The 19,233-nt window shown below is 45.7% G+C and overlaps 1 protein-coding gene across 18 annotated transcripts in view; it reads right to left on the bottom strand.

The window, feature by feature from the left end:
- The window catches only part of RBFOX1 (RNA binding fox-1 homolog 1), a 1,119,122-nt gene that overhangs the window by 58,291 nt on the left and 1,041,598 nt on the right, over positions 1-19,233 (bottom strand). For all 18 annotated transcript variants that reach the window (XM_066382662.1, XM_066382652.1, XM_066382653.1 and 15 more), the window contains one exon: positions 2,640-2,772. In XM_066382662.1, coding sequence (XP_066238759.1) covers positions 2,640-2,772 — 133 coding nt within the window. The remainder of the gene's footprint in view (positions 1-2,639; positions 2,773-19,233) is intronic.

Here is a 19,233-nt window from a genome sequence, read left to right on the forward strand (position 1 = left end):
AGTGTCCTCCATGCAAGACAGCGCAAGGAGCTGAGAAAAGGGGTGGTAAGCTGAACTTGACATTAGTAAAGACACCTGCCAAATCTAGAAATCATCCTCCAAAAGACTTTGGAGACATAAAGTTACAGGAAACCCACACTATCTCCTAGACAATATATATCTCGATAACGTCATTTCCTGGAAACAGAAGTCAGTGACCAACCTCTTTGCCACTCAGTGCAAGATCAGGGCCCTCCTCCAGCCGATCTTTGCGGCTCTTTCCAGAATGATCTGCCCTCCCCCCCCCCCCCCCGCAGTCTCCTGCAGCCTAAGTCCAATAAGCCAGAGGAAAGGGGAAACCATCACTGGAGAAGCAGGGCTCACCCTTTTACATTCAGAGTCAAAGCACTCCAGCCAACTTGTAACCCAGCAGAACACCCAGGCAACTAGTTAAATCTCCTCCTTTTCCACCAGCACTTGGCTCCTAAGGAACTTACAGACGTGGACACGCACATTCCTAGTCTTTCTGCTCTTTGCATTCCTCCCATCTTAAGAATTTTACTTTACTACTAAACATGGGTTCAGAATTCCAGCAAAGAGGCACAATCCACCAGCATAAACAAAATGACTAGAAATATCCCGGGAATATTAATATTAAATCCTATCCAAGTCAGTCACAAATACATTGTTTCACCATTTGGAGATGCCTGTGTCGCTCCCTGGCAAACGTGGTGTTAATCAGTTATGCACGGTTATTTCCGGCAAAGAGCAAGTTTGTTATAAGTTAGCAAATTTCAATTTTACAGCAGGTGTGCTATTCTGAGACTTTTATAAATTGTTCACATGAGGATAAGCCATATAATTTTACTTTATTTTGTTTCTGTTCAATATAGTCGTGAGATACTGAGGGTACATATACCGGAAAGTTACAATTACCAGCTACCAAGATAAGATGATGATTTTCAGACAAACTAATGGTGTATAAACATGCAATTTTGCATTTATGGCTTATGAATCTTGCTTTAGTAATCACATGGGCCTACTGGGTAACTTGTTCTGTTTTTTTTTTTTTCTTCCCCTTCATAACTCATTATGTGACCTTGGGAATAACAAGTCTTTATTCCTGCCTTTTTGGATCTATACAATGGGCGTAATGCTGTGGGGCTGAGAGTAATAATTATCCTGACAGTGATTCCTTGAATCACATGGTCAGATCCACAAGACTTAGGGCATCAAGATACATTATTTTGGAGGGCGGGGAGAATTTAAGGCCCGGTCAGCCTTGGTTTGTTATTTCCCAACATCTTTTCAGTACAATATTTTTCTTTTGTGTATTAAGAAGCCTGGAATTAACCTAACTCCAATGATAACATCAGCAATGGATGGACTTTGCCTTATTTCTCTGCCTTTGTTATTCCTTGCTGATGATGTCATCTGCTTTCATTTCTTTATAGTCTTAACTCTGTCTCCCTGCATTTGTTTCCAAAACACTTCAAATGCTCTCCTTTGGAAGGGGTAAGATATGAATAAAGATCTCATTTAGTATAATAGAGAGACAACGTAGGCTAATTTGGGTTTTCTAAAAGATTTATAAGCAACTGAGCTATAAAAAAAATGTGCTTAACCCTTTCACATAGTCCTGAATACAACCATATTCTTTCTATAGACAAGAAGGCCAGTCACTGGCCAGGACGCCTTTTGTCATGGGTTTGACTGAGTTTTCCTTAGAGCAACACACTGAGGACCCCACGACCCTATGTATGGGGGGGGGGGGGCTGCCCTGCCCTGTGCACTCGACCCGCTAGATGACAACCAAAAAATGTCTCCAGATATTCCAAATGTCCTTTGAGGAGCCCTGCCTTAGAGACATCCCTCTTTCCCTGACTCTAGCTGTGCGGGAATGTTCTAGGAGGACCTCTTAACAGGAAGGAGAAAGGGTAGCAGCTCAAAGTGGCAGCCTGCCACACCAGTACTATTTTTTTTTTTTGAGCATTCACCACCATTCCTTGATGTTCACTTAGCAATAACAAAGTCCATGCACAGAATACCAAAGCGCCAATGGGGAACACATGAAGTTGTGTCTCCTTGCAGCGGGAAAATGAAGACAAATGCCATTTTGGAAAAGCCAGCTAAAACCGGTCTTCATGCCAGTTCCACTGAACTTTGGAATGTTTGCATTTGACTCCACAGCTAATTTTCTCTTCCCAGCCAAAGGCTCATAAACCTTGAAGCTCAAGGTGTCTTAGGGAAGGGGAGCAAGGCCACGCCAGTGATTTTTATGTTTGAAAACCACATGTCCCTCCGCGGACAGATTTAAGGGGCAAATGTGATCCAACCTCCTTAATAACCAGATGTTCGCAATCATCAGAAATACATCTTTGGTTGTAACCATTCCTCTGTTCTCCAGCATTCAGTCTCAGAGAGAATTTACATAACAACATGTGACATGTAGAATGCTTAAAGGCACCAACCATGACAGGACAAATTACACTCATTTTTCAATACTCTTTGCAAGGTGCTGCACTGCAGGCACGCCGGACTGCATGCTGGGGCGTTCTGGTGGGACAGTCAAGACAGCATGCGCAGCAAACGGGAGGGGGCCGGTGCAGGGAGCCCGCCCCGGGCGGGGGGCCGGGGGGCGGGGGAGCAGACCTACTTACCCGCCGTAGGCAGGGATCGGGGGCGGGGGCGCTGCGGCCCGGAAGGTGTTGTACACGGTGCGGCCACGGCCTCGCAGGTGCGCCCCTCGGTAGGCGGCCGCCGCGGTGGCGGCTGGATACGGAAAGCCGGGCACTGCAGGGGGAGAGGAGAGAGCAAGGCAAAGGCTTTCAGACCCACGCCTACCACTCAGGGGACCTCCCATGCCGGCCCAGGCTGGACACAAGAGCCAGGGGTATGAAGGCAGCAGCAGGGCGGTTGGGGCAAGGGCCAAGGTCGGATTCCAGAGAGGATGGGCTAGAACCGACGGTGGTCCTTGTGCCCAAGGGGGAATGTGCTAAATGACAAACACTGACAAAGAATTTAGAAACACGATTAAAGCTCACTGCACAAACAATATTTTTAAAAGGTGGATTGCAATACATATATGCAATATGTTCTCAATATTTATATATCCATCATTCCATCCATCCATCCACACACATACAAACATACATGTCTAGTGTGTAATATACATTTATGTGTCTGAGCACGCAATAAACGTGTGTATGGATATGCATGGATATGTACACGTGCATGTGTAAGTGAATATGTACATTGTGTGTGAACATAATACAAGTGTGTGTGTGTGTTTGAATATGCAGGTGTACGTGCCCGTGTGTGGGGATGTTGCATGTATGCATATTTATATTTGTGTATATTATATTTGTGTGTACATAATTATACACATACACACATATTGCAGTGTGTCAATGCTGATCTCTGGGGTTAAACTGCATGAGTGTTAGTTGTCTGTTTATAGCTTCTTCCCATCCTGTTTTAAATTATTTCCCACATTTTCCTTTATATACATATATTGCTTGTTAAAATTTAATTGAAATACAGTGTTCCTACAGACACGCGTGTGCATCAGACATGCACCCACACCTCACGCTCCAAGAAATAACTCAATCCCAACATGCCGTCAGTCCCCGACCACTAATGCAGCTTATAATACACAACGGTAATGACAGAGCAGTCTGGGACCTCCACTCTTAAGACGAGAGTGTGGGAATGGCCCTCTTCCACAGGGGGACAATTCTCGCAGTGGGATAATCTGGTGCGGAGTCAAGAGGGAAAAGAGGTGTGATGCCCGAGACCCTCGGTAACTGGTTCCGTGGCCTCTGCCCAGGGTGTCCTTCCCCCCACCACATGCCCACCCTGCCCCAGGAGGCCTTCAGGAAACTGCTCCTGCTTTCCAGGTCCTTTCCTTTCTCTGGGTCCCCAGAGCTCTTACTGTGCTGCCCAGGCCTGTCCCATCCCACCAAACAGCAGGTAGTGTTGCCCAAACCCCAGCGTGTGGAGCGGGCACTTCACTGGGAAACGCATGTAGGAAACCGCTGGCCTAGGAGATCTCTACTGAAGGCTCAGAAAGTCCTAGGGTGAGGGGAACACGTTAGCGAAACAAACCCAGCCCGCCCACGCTTCACTTTCCCGGGCAATCTTTATTTGTGGAACACCCCACCTCTCGCGGGTATTGTTTTTGAGAAGAGGCAAGTCCACCACTTGTTTCGTTTCCTCTCTCCTATTGGCCTGCAAGCTCCTGGCGGTCTCCCTCCAAGTCCCATTCACCTTTGCATCTCCTCCTGCCTCTCCACCTCTACAGGAGCCCCATGATTTTATCCACAGTGGCTTCTGAATACCGGGCACCAGAAGGAATGCACGGATGACTTCAGGGCAGGACCAGGTGAAGGAAGCTGTGGGCTGTGATCAGGCCAAATGATGGGCAGACCATCTAGTAAACCTCCTCTCCTGGCCCCACTTTCTTCTCTGATCCCGCTGACCTAACGGGAGCTTTGAGGATTTCCAGAGAGAGGAAGACAGACAGGTGAGCCGAGCAGAGCTGGGGGGGCGGGGGGGGGGGGCGGAGGGGGGAGGCTTTCTCCCTTTCCATCCCCTCCAGCCCTGCTTCATCTCTCCTGGGGTTTCACTCAGTGTTTGTTATGTTACGCAAGGTCAGGAGGGACACAGAGTTTCTTGTGGCATGACATTAACACTATGAAAGCCCTTCAAGAGATGACTAGATAAAGAAGAGATGGCACACATACACTACGGAATACTACTCAGCCATAAGAAATGATGACATCGGGTCACTGACAGCAAAATGGTTGGATCTTGATAACATTATACAGAGTGAAATAAGTAAATCAGAAAAAAACTAAGAACTGCATGATTCCATACATAGGTGGGACATAAAAATGAGACTCAGAGACATGGACAAGAGTGTGGTGGTTACTGAGGGGTGGGTTGGGAGGAGAGGGAGGAAGAGGGGAAGGGGGAGGGGCACAAAGAAAACAAGATAGAAGGTGACAGAGGACAATCTGACTTTGGGTGGTGGGTATGCAACGTAATTGAATGACAAGATAACCTGAACATGTTTTCTTTGAACATATGTACCCTGATTTATTGATGTCACCCCATTAAAATTAATAAAAATTTATAATAATAATAAAAAAAAAAAGGCCTTGCACGAGGTAGCTCTTTACCTTGGCTGACTCGGCACCCCCACACTTCCCTCCTTCAGGATCTCTATTTGGTGAAACACCTAACTACTCCCGGGTGTCATGTTTCCTATTGTGCCGGAGTGGTCTCCACCCTATTTCTGAACTGACAGAGGGGCTTTCCCCTTCCTGCCACCACATTCAGGAGCAGAAGCGCGCCACCCTGTCTCGTCCCACTACTCCCAGTCCTTGGACATCCTGTTTGTGCCTGCATGGTGGGTGGCACAGGGCAGGGAGAACAGCCGCCCCACAGAAGTCACTCTCAATTCCACACCACCTGGTGGGACTGCACGGACTGGGATCTAGCCCTCGAGCCCGCAGTGAAGACTGACTGGTTGTCATCTGGAATTCTCAGTGTGTTTCTGAATGGAGAACAGCTGGCCAGTTTCATGGATTCTACCATCTTTCCCTCATGATGAGGGTAACATGCTAGGATTGGTGAACCAAGCCAGAATGATTTCATTTTTTTTTTTATCTGTTCTGGGAAGATCATACCAGTTATTTGTAACTTTCTTTTTTTTTTTTTTTTTTTTTCATTTTTCTGAAGCTGGAAACAGGGAGAGACAGTCAGACTCCCGAATGCGCCGGACCGGGATCCACCCGGCACGCCCACCATGGGGCGACGCTCTGCCCACCAGGGGGAGATGCTCTGCCCATCCTGGGCGTCAGTCGCCATGTCGCGACCAGAGCCACTCTAGTGCCTGAGGCAGAGGCCACAGAGCCATCCCCAGCGCCCGGGCCATCTTTGCTCCAATGGAGCCTTGGCTGCAGGAGGGGAAGAGAGAGTCAGAGAGGAAGGAGAGGGGGAGGGGTGGAGAAGCAAATGGGCGCTTCTCCTGTGTGCCCTGGCCGGGAATCGAACCCGGGTCCTCCGCACGCTAGGCCGACGCTCTACCGCTGAGCCAACCGGCCAGGGCCTGTAACTTTCTTTTTTATTGTTAAAAACAAATCATGCAGCCGTACTTAACTCTCAGCTCAACAGCCCCTAGCACCCATGTTTCCCGGTTCCGGGTTCAAGTAAATGTGCTTGAGATTGTAGAGAGGTGTCAGTCTTAAGGGGAGAAAGTGGGTAAATCTTAATATCCTAAAAGCACGGGACTAATGACATGTGAGATGCGGCCTTCAGGACCGGGGAGAAAACGAGTGGGCGTGGCTTTGACTCCAACTCCATCTTGCCACCGTTCAGATATTAAGTTTTCGTAGGAACGCTCTGGATTTTGAAATGAAGAAAATGAAAAATTCACAATCTGGCGGAGCAGCTGGCTGCCGGTGGAGGAAAACACGGTAATTATGCTGACCCATTCATTATCGCCGGCTCCGGCGCGGAGTGAGGGAGACGAGATCCTTCTCGGCGACAAGCAGGTTTTACAATAATTCTTGGAGGATTTAGTTGTGGAGAGATAACATGAAACAGAAGCTCAGCAGCCGAGCGAGGGGGGCACAAGCTGCTCAAAGAGCAGAGCCGGGATTCCACAATGTGCCCCGTTTGCCACGGAGAGAAAATGCCCCCTTTCCAAGGCAGAAAAAGGTTCTCCGGGTCTTGATACAAGGCTCACTGGGCTCCTCTACCCCGGGCAGATTAGAGGGGTTTCTTACTTTGTTCAAGGAACACGGGAAAGACTACAAGGCAACTCCTGGTGTAAATAGCGCCTTTCCGGGAGGCCAGGTTCTGTCAGGTAAAACAAGGTGGTTTCTAGTTCATGCTTTGGACGAGAGGCTTCATGGGGGGAGGTGTGTGAGTCTCCTAGGTCGATGGTTTCCGCCGATCTCTTTCCTGCCGCCAGTCTAGGGCCGGCCAAGGGGGTCTCCTGGACTCCAGCCGGTCATCATGACTAATGAGCGGTTCCTTCCTCTTTCTTCCTCCTTAGCCTCGATCCTCCTTTCCTCGCCCCTTTTTCCCCGTGCTTCCCCTCTCCCTCTTTTCCTCCCTCTCTTTATTCTTTCATCTCCTTCTGGATAAGCTGCCCTGAACCTCCCCTGGTGCACAGGAAGTCCTCGCTTAACATTGTCAGCAGGTTCCGCGCCTAAGCAAAAGGACATATAATGAAACCAACTTTAGCATAGCCTGAATTGACATAAACAAGAGTTAAGTTCCGACTGCATCTCATCGGTGTTATCAGAAAACAACGTTGGTATCCGAGGACCTGCTGTACTGGGAATCGGGAGCTTGGGGCCCAGAACTGAAGGACTAATGCTCTTTCTGAAATGAACACAAGCTCCGTGAGGGCAGTGAGCTCTACCTGCTCTGCTCACTGATTTGCAGGACTGCCCGCACAGGGCAGGGATCCGGGACTTCACATCATGCCCGGGCACCTTTTGGTGGTTAACCGATGCCAGTCTCCCTCTTTTGAGGCAGGAGAGGCCCTACCTCTTTACCTTCCGCTTTCGTGATGCCATCTCCTGTACAATATGTTCTTCCCAGGTTTCACAGACAAACAGTACGCAAACAACACAGCTAGATCTCAACCACGATCCTTATAAAAATAACTTTCCATCCATACTTTTAGGTGCTATATTGGCCCAGAAACACCAACCAGACTTGGAATAGCTTTGATTCTGATAAACAAACAAAAAAAAGGGACCGGAGTTGGATAAATAAATATATTGAACTCAGTACTTTTTAAACTGATATTGAGAGAGAGAGGGGATGGGAGCAAGAGAGAGGGAGAATAGATTCGTTGCACTTATTTATGTATTCGTTGGCTTATTCTTGTATGTGCCCTGACTGGGGATCGAACCCGCAACCTTGGTGTATTGAGATGACGCTCCAACTGAGCTACCCAGCCACAGTTTGGACTTGGTATTATTGCACATTCTCAACCCATTTATATTCACTTCTATTGCCACACAGGGTCAGGATCTGAAGATCAGTTTCCTGTTCTGAGGAAAAGCAGGACTCAAACTTTTCCCCCAGACATGTGATATCAATTGAAAGTTCCTTCCTCCACATAACTCCAGACCATGCTTTCTGGCAAATCACAGTCTCTGAATGCCATAAATCTGTGCAACAAGGAACAACAGAACATAACAATATTTATAACCCTTAACTTGTCTGATTTGTAGCTGTGCCTTCTATGTTTCTCCCTGTCCCCATTAGAGAGTGTGTCCCCTGTGGCTAGTTTAGGACAGCATGGCTCTCTTCTCTTGCCACTAAAACAGTTAATTTCCAAGCAAAGAAAGCACGACTGTTTGTCAAGCTTCTTTTAGACTCAACATGGAATGGAGCTAATTTTTATTTACTTGCTCAGTAGGGATGCCGGCTTGTAGGTATGAGGACATGGTTAACTTCATATTTGAAGCAGTTAATTGAATCAATGATTCAGATACAAGATTAAACAAAACCAAAATGGCTTTGTCCATGGACCCTATAGAAAGAGACACGTTATTATATCCTTGCTTTGACACTTCTATTGAGTAAAAATTATCATTTTATCTACCAATGCCCCAGTTTGGAAGTTTGGATCCATTAAGTAGGCAACACATGTTTAATAAATTCAATCTAAAATACCAAGTGGAAACCCACAGTGTCCTCTCCATGTTTGGAATGGACCATATCACTGTTAATAGAATCATAAACCTGTCACCGTGTCTCATATTTGTAACTGTAAATTAAAGAACAGTGTTAGAAACGAGAGGCATTTCTGAACCCCAATGCTGGAGTTTTGTTTTGTTTTGTTTTTTCTAGTTGAATTTCAAGTTAATAAACATGTAAACCGACCATCAATGGGGAACAATGGAAAGTATTCTGGCTGCTTCGTGGATACAGTATAAATCCTTAGTTCTTGGCAGGTGAAAAGAGAGACAAGAGAGGGGGGAAAAAAACCCCATAGGTTCATTATACTGGAAAGGTTCCCTCTGAAACCTTATCCAGCATGAATCAAAGTGAAAAATCTGGTATCACTGCAACGAAAATTGGATTTAGCTCATAAGCTAAAAATGAGTTTCTCTCAAAGAAAACAGGGCAAGAGCTTTTGGAGCAAATACCAATTGAGCATCTTGTTGACACATCCACAGTCTCAGCCCAGCCACTCCCACCCTTCAGCTAGATTTATACCCAGAGCCCATGTTGGGGGAGGCGAGTGGAATAACCACCTACCTCTCTGTTCTTGGGAATAAGGCGTTCTTTCTACGCCTTTGGACTCAATGAAACGGAAACTTTAGGGATGTAACAAGAGACGTGCTGTGATGTGCTGGAGTATCAAGGCAAATCAACATTTTTAAATGGAAGATGTGTGGGTAGTATCAACCAGCCAAATGAGCCATTTACCAAAGTGTCAACTGCTTCCTGTCTGTCTGCCTGTCGGAGACAAAGCCCCCACCTCCCACCTTCTCTGAGCTCTCCTTTCAATATATTTACAGTGATGAACGCACGTGTGCCCCTTCCATCTCCTTTATGAACCCGGTGCTTACTTTAGAAAATAAACACAAATGAGATCATCCTCCACCCCAGCCCAGGGATCCCAAGAGGAGAGACACAAAACCAGTGGAAAATACTTGAGGGTTATAAACTGCATATTAAAGTTTTAGAGCTCCGGGAGAGATGGCAGAGGAGCAGATGCAAAAGCCGACAGGGGGGCAGATTCTGCATCAAAGCCATAAAAATATACAACCGCTTTAATGGGCAATTATTCTTTGCATTTGTGCGCTGGTTTGAATTTGCATGAGGTTGCCAGCTGCCCTGGAAAAGGTGTGCCCCTCGGAATGGAGAAGGGGGGGCTCTCTTTTTGTTCCACTCTTCCTCTCCCCGGCCCCTGTAACACCACCTCTCCCCCACCCTTCGAATGTTTCAAGACTGAGAGACGTCCATGCTAATTTGGGGTTGAACTGTTCTGTGAGTAGTGGATGGTAGGAAATGTTCATTTACATAATTCTGGGGGTGCAGAAGCGCTTTCAACAGCAGGTTCACGCTTCTGCAGGATTCCCCTTGGGGGACCTCCCATTCCATACGCTGGACCATAAATTAAGAAGTGGCAGAATAGGTAACATACCAAGGCGAAATAAACAGCCAGCCATAGCTCGATTTCAGAGGCAGGGCATTGTGTGATCAACATCAGGATGAAGAGCCAAAAAAACCAGAAAACAAAACAAAACAAAAAAAACCCAAAATGGATGATTTTCCCCAAATGGCAAAAATGTTTGCTTAAAATGGATCTCAAATTAAAGGTACATCAAATTGGTTTTTAACACAGAATTTATACACAACTAGGTCACTATCTTTAAATGACATTACATGGCAAATTAAATATGATGGGACGTATTTAGTTCTGGGTCAAAGTAAAAATGGAAAGGCTTTCAAATTTTTTTTTTTTTTAAGGATCCAGTAATTTCAAGGGTCGGGAAAGAAAACAAGGGTTCCATTCATTCAGTCATTTACAAAAAGACCAAAAGAGCCACTTAATTTGTTGGAACCTCCAGTTCTCATGTTCACATATATTTATCCCTGAAACACACATTTGGGATTGGCTCTCGTTTCATTTTAAAAATGTGCGTTGATATTAAATACTGCTGGTTAGGAGTGAATAAATCTACATTTTGGACAAACAGTGCCTTATAGGACACCCTCATTTGAAATGCATTGAATAGGAAAACAAAAATTTCTAATTAATGTACAAGTCTAATCACCATTCTCCACATGGAAGAGTAATTTTTCACTGTTCATTTGCTCGGTTTAATCTCAAAACTGACATAACAGAAACGCAATGTCCTATAAATCTCCACTCATTTGTTTCTTTAATATTCATATTCCATTGAACTGCAGCTGCTTGTTGCTTCAGTCTATTACAACTTGCAAAAGTGTCGATAAAAATATTATGAAAGGCAAGATGTGTTTCTTTCTGGCTGCGCGTGCCATTTATTTGGGGAAAGACAATAAATGGCTCGTGGATTGTTCCCCGGGCCTGCTGCTTGGTGGGTGATTAGTGATTAATTACCTGGCAGCAAATTGACGTGGCACGAGGAAATTGACACAGCCCTGATTAATTAACTTTTTATGGGCGGTAGTTACTCACAAAACATTGCACACCCTAATTGAATCTCTTTACATAACGTCATGGTACAAAAGTTTTAGTCAAATCCAAATTAGCCAGAAGTTTCTAGGCTGTTATAGGTCTGATTAGGATGTGTGGAAGGGATTGGCAAGAAGTTGAACTTGGAGAGATATGCACATTTCCTAAGGGAAAGGAAAGACGGTGACACTGTGTGCTGGCTCTGTGGGCCAAGCTGAGTTTATTGACCTAAATCTTTTTGGATGAGGGCGAAGATGGCTCCTTTCCCTCAGCCACCGGCTCCTGCTTCTCAGGGGCTTCTGTAGGTTCTCTGACTTTTGCTCAGTCTCTACCAGTTGCGTGAATTCCCTCATTTAATCTTGGTTCCAACATCACTTCCTCTTCGGGGGCTTTTCCTCTCAGTTGTACCCTACGTCTCCTGACCGCCGTCACAGTCACTCATACCACTCCCCGCCCTCCACTGACCAGTCTTTTCCCACTTTATTGGACGGCGATGTCATTATATAACTCTGTGTTGGGATGTCCTGAGGAATTTATTTTGGTCAATAGTGTGTCTCTCAGCCGCTAGAGGGTTCCCTGGCCCAAGGTAATCCTCACAATGTCCATGGTGTGTATTGGCAGATAAACTACACTGCTCACAAAAATTAGGGGATCAGGCCCTGGCCGGTTGGCTCAGTGGTAGAGTGTCGGCCTGGCGTGCAGAAGTCCCGGGTTCGATTCCCAGCCAGGGCACACAGGAGAGGCGCCCATCTGATTCTCTACCCTTCCCCCCTCCTTCCTCTCTGTCTCTCTCTTCCCCTCCCGCAGCTAAGGCTCCACTGGAGCAAAGATGGCCCGGGCGCTGGGGATGGCTCCTTGGCCTCTGCCCCAGGCGCTAGAGTGGCTCTGGTCGCAACAGAGCGACGCCCCAGAGGGGCAGAGCATCGCCCCCTGGTGGGCGTGCCGGGTGGATTCCGGTTGGGCGCATGCAGGAGTCTGTCTGACTGTCTCTCCCCGTTTCCAGCTTCAGAAAAAAAAAAAAAAATTATGGGATTGGGGAACGTGCAGAGACTCCAGTACTTTCAGCCTTTTGTATGGTGCATTTTCATCAGTGAAATAAAAGTTGGTTTTGCATCTCATTTGCATAATCAAACAACTTTCTTTGACTTGTTTGCTTTTCTGATGTTCTTGTTTAACAAAAAAAAAATCAAATACTTTTTTTATTGGTTTATATTCATTTTGAAATATCCCCTAATTTTTGTGAGCAGTATAGAATGCCATAATAAGTGATTCCATTACAGAGGAAAATGGAGGATGGCCCTTGAACCTGTAGGACTTCCTAAGATGCTGCTTACAAAGGATGCATGCTCTAAGAGGACCTGCTTTAGCGAGAACATTGGTGAGAAGGCACTCTGGACTCTATTTGTCCAAAACTTCAGGCAACGGTAACTGGAATAATCTAAGCAAAGTTGGGAACACAGTTGGCGAATTCCAATTTCCTGTACTCCGTTATCAATGGCGGAGATTGAACTGTATCATATAACATCTACTGTTTACTCATACTTGCTAACCTCCAAACCCACCAGTTAACTCAATAACTCTTCACAAAACCACAGAAGCCAAATACGGCTATCTTTACTTTCCTGGGAGGAATGGAAGGTATAGGGCAGCTCAGAAACTCCCCCAGCTATCTGAACTCAGGCACCTTAGCACCGGAGAGACTATTCATCTTTTCTATGACCCAAGGCAACTAGGACAAAAGCATCATGTCAGCTTCAGGCAAGACTTTCTCTACTTTCCTTCCCTCCTATTGCTTGCAGAAGCTGCTTGGCCATTTCCCTATATCAATACCTCATCCATACCAAAACACCAGCTCCAATTCATCACGGGCTGAGTCAGTTTGCAAGGGAATCTGTTGACAAGTCTCCCTGGGACCTCAATATGCTCCTTGTTGGGGGCAGGGGATAGAAGTCGAGGAGGTGGCAGGTGCCATTGTCTTACTTCTATATTTATGTTCTGAGATTTCAAGACACCTGGAAGGGCTTTGCTCCTTCTCTACTAATTGGATACAGGCCACTGGGATCACTACTGATTTATGTTCCCAATAAGAGTCCAGGGTAAGCGGTTTCTCTTCTCCACTGGGCCTTCTCTCCACATCTGGATGTGAGCCATGGGGGTTGTAAACGATCCAAAAATGTTGGGGAAATGGACTCTTCCAGCAACATGGACCTGCGTTACCTGAATGTGGTAATACACACACAAACCTAATTACTGTCAAAAATCGTGAGCTCCTTATGACTAAATGCAACTAGAATTTTTCTCCAAGGTTTGGAAGATTTGAACAAGAAACTTTCAAACTTACTATTTGGGAGTGTTGCGCTTTTTTTTTTTTTTCTGACCATAATTGATTTAATGGCGTTCTCAATGATCACTTTACTTACAACTTGGTTAGAAATAAATCCCTTTCTTAGAAAGAAATGAGTCATCTAAAAAAATAAATAAATAACAACACAATGAGCATGCAGAGATTTACTCTGAATAGTCATTCTGGTGTTACCAAAGCAGGAATGTTTCCTAAGTTAAAAACAAATTCAAAACATTGCGACAAAATCCACACCCAACGCTCAAGCATGAGAATATTCCTTCTTTCATCATTCAGGTCTTGGCCATTTTGAATGGCAGAGCCTTGGTTTTTAAGTCATTGCCATAGTCTTCTGCTTTCCTTCCCAAGTTAGCTGCGGTCTCTTTTCTCCCAGGTTACAAATGGTCAGATTAACCCAACAGACACACGCCGAATGCCATGGTAAGCTGCGTGTGCAGTGATAGGTTTACGGTGCACAAGACATATCTGTGATTCGGCTACGCACGGGTATTGACAATATCCCCCGGGGCAGAATTTTTGTAACAATTTCATTCAGCAAAATGAGAATGAATCTCCATCTTGGAGTGTTTAACTTGGCAGGGCCACAGAAGGCGTGTGCAGAGGTGCTGTCTGCCATTTGAAGGAGTGTCGAAGGCGAAGCTCTGAGATGCTGAGCTCTATTTTCATTTGGATGAAGGGATTTGCCATAATCTATTTGTTTGACAAAATCTGTACTGGTGTCAAGTTAGCTTTTTTTCAGGCAGCCATGAAAAAAAAAAAAAAGCAAATAATTTATATAAATAATTACTCTATCGAGTGCATAGACACAGTAAAGATTCAATTGTTAAATCATTCATGATCTAGCTAACAGCTGGCTGAGACAGCAGCAAGCTTGGCGGATTGCTTCTCTAGGTAGGAAACAGGGCAAGTGAGATAAATCAGCTTCCTCATGCCGGGATGGCTTTCCCATGCTGCCCTAGGGTTGGCACAGCTCCTGAACACCAGGTCCTCAGAGGGGGTTGGCGGTAGCTCGTGGGAAAGGGACATGATGCCAAGGCATTGTTCATTTTACTTCCAGCCGGCACTGTGGGCATAGCTTGTTGGTCCATGTTGATTGAGGCCATCTGATTGTCTAAGTCAGCTTCCAGACTGGAAAGACTTGAGTCTCGATCCTTTGAGTGACACCCTAAGCAAACCATCTGGACCTAGGGATCCCTTGCCTGACGCTGGACCCGGGGCCCTCCTGAACCCCTGTGGAGAGCAGGCTGAAGGAGAGCTACACAGAAATGATCCAGTTGTCCAGTCACTAGACACATAAACCTTTCAAACCAGCTCCTTGGCGAACTTTCAAAAGAACTGCAGAATATGGCTCCGAATAAAGAAAGGGAAGGATTGGCCACTTCTCTGAGCGGCTGTGATGCTTCCAGCAGACTTCAAGACTTGACACAACGATCTTATTTAATGCTCACAGGTTAGTAAGTATTCATGAATACCTTCGTAACAAAGAGACTAGGCCAAGGTCACACTGCTAGTATAACCATGATGATTTAGGCCCGGCTCTGCCTGAATCTCTCTTTTCACTAAATCATGTTGATTCTACAAAGAGAACTCTGTAGAACCAATATTAGGGACTAGAAATTATCTTCGGCTGAGTAATATTCCATTGTATATAGGTACCACATATTCTTTATTCAGTTGTATATTGATAGACATTTAGACTGCTTTGATATCATGGCTCTACAATGGAATATCACCAGCCCCGCCCCACCCCCCCAAATGAATGAAATCTTACCACTTGTAACAACATGGATGGACCTACAGGGTACTATGCTAAGTGACATAAGGTGGATAGAGAAAGACAAAGACTGTATGATTTCACTTATATGTGGAATCTAAAAAGCAAACAAAAATAAATAAGTAAATAAAACAGAAACAGACTCATAGATACAGAGAACAAACTGATAGTTGCCAGAGGGGAAGGGTGTGAGAGGCTGGGAGAAAAAGGGGAAGGGATTAAGTAAGAATTTCCGGTTATAAAAATAGTCATCATGAGTTGTAGAGTATAGCTCAGGGAACGTAGTCAATGAGATTGTAATAACTATGGATGATGTCAGGTAAGAAACTAGAGTTATGGGGGGGATTACTTTGTAAATGTCTAACCACTACGCAGTACACCTGAATCTAACAGAATATTAAATGTCAACTTTAATCGAAAAAATAAAATTTAAATTAAAATGATAAAAAATGATCTTTGGGAAATGTTTCTTAGATTCCTGTAGCAATGACCAAGGGTGGGGATACTATATAACCTTGGGCAGGTGTGCCCACAGCGGTGGTTCTTGTGTGTTTGTTTGTTTTTACATAAAAAAAAAAAAGATCAGGTATCAGGAGTCCACATTGCATGCCAACAAAACGCACGGAGATCACTCTAAAACGCAGGGTGTGTTATTTGGCCTTGAAAACTGCACTTTTGTTAACACTCCCCACAAGCTCTCCAATAGCAATAAAATAGCTTTGATGATGGTACTTTCATATAAAAGAAAACATGATCTCTTAAAAGGGAGCATGATGGTACTTTCATATAAAAGAAAACATGATTTAAGAAAATGATGGTTTTGGAATTTTTAGTGTAACAACTGTTTACATGACCAGGTTTAAGTTAACTCTGCTGGGCCCTTTCCCCTTCGATGGGAGACAAGCTCAGCTTCCCTTTCTTGGATCTTTGCACCATGCAGGGAGATTCACATTTAAAGAGAAATAAGGCAAAGAGAGGAGAGGGCCACTTCTAGGGGTGGACACATTTCTACGCAAGAAGCAGCAAAAATCCCCATGCCGGCATTTGAATTATACAAGTGTCATCAGATGTTCTTACTCCCTCCCCTACAGTGCTGGCTCCCAGCTCTGCGGACTCCGAGAGGGTGTGTGGCTCCACTTGCAAAGCCGGCCCCCCTAAGAACACGCGCCTGAACAATTGCATCAAGCTGCCCCCTTTATATTCCGGGAATCAGCAGGATCTTATCTTTGGCCCCTGAACATGTCACGTTCAGAGTCCTGAACTCAGAAGAGGTGTTTTTCCTCCCTCATTTAAATCCACGTTAATTTGAGAAAGCAGACAAAATGCGGATGAAGGCATGAAAAAAAGAAATGATCTTTACAAATAAGCTTCTCGACCCATTGAAGGAGTCTCCTCCAGCCTCTGCCAGGGGCGGGCGGTGGAAGGTGGGCGCGGGGCGGAGTTCAATGTGGGAGCGGGGCGGAGTTCAATGTGGGAGCTGCACCGGGGCAGTGTGCTGATCCTCTTAAGAGAACCTGAGCATTAAACACACTTTCTGTCAGCGCGATCACAGGACTTGGGGTTTCCAGGGAATTCCCCCGGAACAAGGGCCTCGCTGCCTTTCAGAAACATCTCCTCTCGGTCTTGTTCTCCGGCTGTGCATGCCCTGGAATCCCAGGACAATGTAGTTTATTGTTTTAATATCTGTCTGACACAAAGCAAACCATCCTCTGGTGACTCCTTATCTGTCATATGTATTTCTGTGAAAGAAATATCAAGACAAATAAGATGTTTGGGGGCACACCACGGGATGGTAGGTTTTGCAATCGGCGGTCTTTTGTAGAAGGGAGACCCCCATCTGAAAAAAGACGAAAGCCACCATTCTGCATTGAGATTAATAACCGAAGCGCCGGCGAAGCTAGACAGCGGCTGCTGGAAATGCGGCTTCTTTGCAGATTCTTCCCTTTAAGCAACGGACGGGTGGAGGGTATTTTACTAGTGATTTTTTTTATGTTCCTGAAATTGGTTTTGTTTTTTAAAAAAAGAACACAACAGTAATAAAGGGTGATCTAGGATTATTATGACTCAGCCAAAGTAACCACAGTTGCCGATGAGGGAGCTAACACAGGTGCGGTGGAAATGGCGGGGACTGAAAATACTAAACACTGGTGTCCGGGCAGAACCACTAGTGAAAACCTCTTCAAAGTATCCTCTTAATAAATGAGATGTGCTGGGCTGTGAGAAGGCAGGGCAGACGGAGCAAAGCGAAGAGAAGGCGCTCCGGTGATGGAGGAGGAGAGGTGCCAGGAGCTCCGTCAGAAGTGGTTGCCGGACAGGCGTGTCCAACCGTGGACAGCCGCTGCTCAATCCATTGGGCGTGTGCCATGACTGAGGCGACGGGCAGAGCGTGACACATAGTAAGGGTCTCGAAATCTCTTTTTCATGGAGTGAGTAGGGAACAAGGATCTCGGAAGTTAAATGTGTCTATCGGGTGCATTGAGGGTGAAAGCAGTGATACTGCGTTCACCTACCAAGAGGTGTTAACGGGGGTGAGTCTCCTACTGGGAATGGCCTCCCAGACATCCCTATGTGTCGCGTGTCTGCGGTTCTGAGATCTCAAGCCTTATGTGTTTGCCTATCACCTATTTCGTCTACAAGAACGCAGGCACTGTAGAATTTGTGGATGTCATGTTCACGCAGTATTCACAGTGCATAGAATGGTATCTGGCATAGAGAGAGCAGTTGATAAAGATTGGTGGAATAAAGTAATGCATTTCCAACCCTCTCCCCCATCTAAGGATGGATAAGATGAGTCAAGAGGAAGGAACTGCCCCAAGGTTCTCTTTACCAGGCCACAGACGCAGAACTCCAGGGAAAAGCAACCTGGTCTCAACTCTCCAGGCAGAGGAGAACAGAAGCTCCATATCCACGCATGCTGCAAATGGCTTTTTCCAGTCTACCTGAATCATTACCAGCTAGAAGCAGCGGTCATTGGGACTTGGACATGAGCTGCAAAGTATAGAATGGTGACAACAATTCCAGTGCCATGCGGACTTTTCCTGTGGGGAACTTTCTTGGACTCCTGCTCCCTGTGACAGCTCCTAACAAACTGAACTGTGGTTGGATTGCATTTTTCAGGGATTTGGCATGGTGATGGGGCCAACTTGGACTTGGGGAACATGTTAAGTACACTACTCTTTTAGGGATTCTTGCTGGATTGGCCAAGAGTTTGCTTAAAGGCTTTTAATCACTGTAAAAAAAAATAGAGGACTGGATGAAGAAGATGGGGCACATATACACCATGGTATATTATTCAGCTAGGAGAAATGGTGACATTGGATCACTTATAGAGGAATGGTGGAGTCTTGGTAGCATTGTGCGGGGTGAAATAAGCGAATCAGAAAAAAACAGGAACTGCAGGATTCCATACATTGGTGGGACATAAAAGCGAGACTAAGAGGCATGGACAGGAGTGTGATGGCTATGGGGGTGGGGGGAGGGAAGGAGGGAGAGGGGGAGGGGGAGGGGTACAGAGAGAACTGGATGGAGGGTGGCAGAGGATGATCTCTCTTCGGGTGATGGGTATGCAACAGAACTAAATGACAAGATAACCTGGAAATGTTTTCTTTGAATGTATGTACCCTGATTTATTGATGTCACCCCATTAAAATAAAAATTTATTTATAAAAAAAAAAAAAAGAGGAAGGAACTGCTTTCGAGAAGGTGATAGGGGGCACACAGGCATGCTGTCACCATACTGCTGAGTCTTGGACACAGGAAGAATGAAGCACTGTCTGAGTCCTGAGTAGAAGGCTCAGCCAGGAGCACCTCTGCAAGCCCGCACGGTTGGGAAGGTGCCGGAGGAAACAGAGGCCTGGTGGGAGGACGAGAGGTCCTAGGTGAGCTGAGAGAGCCTCACTGTTCATAAGCAGAGAC

Source organism: Saccopteryx leptura, chromosome 4 (genome assembly GCF_036850995.1).
Source record: "Saccopteryx leptura isolate mSacLep1 chromosome 4, mSacLep1_pri_phased_curated, whole genome shotgun sequence".
NCBI lineage: Eukaryota > Metazoa > Chordata > Mammalia > Chiroptera > Emballonuridae > Saccopteryx > Saccopteryx leptura.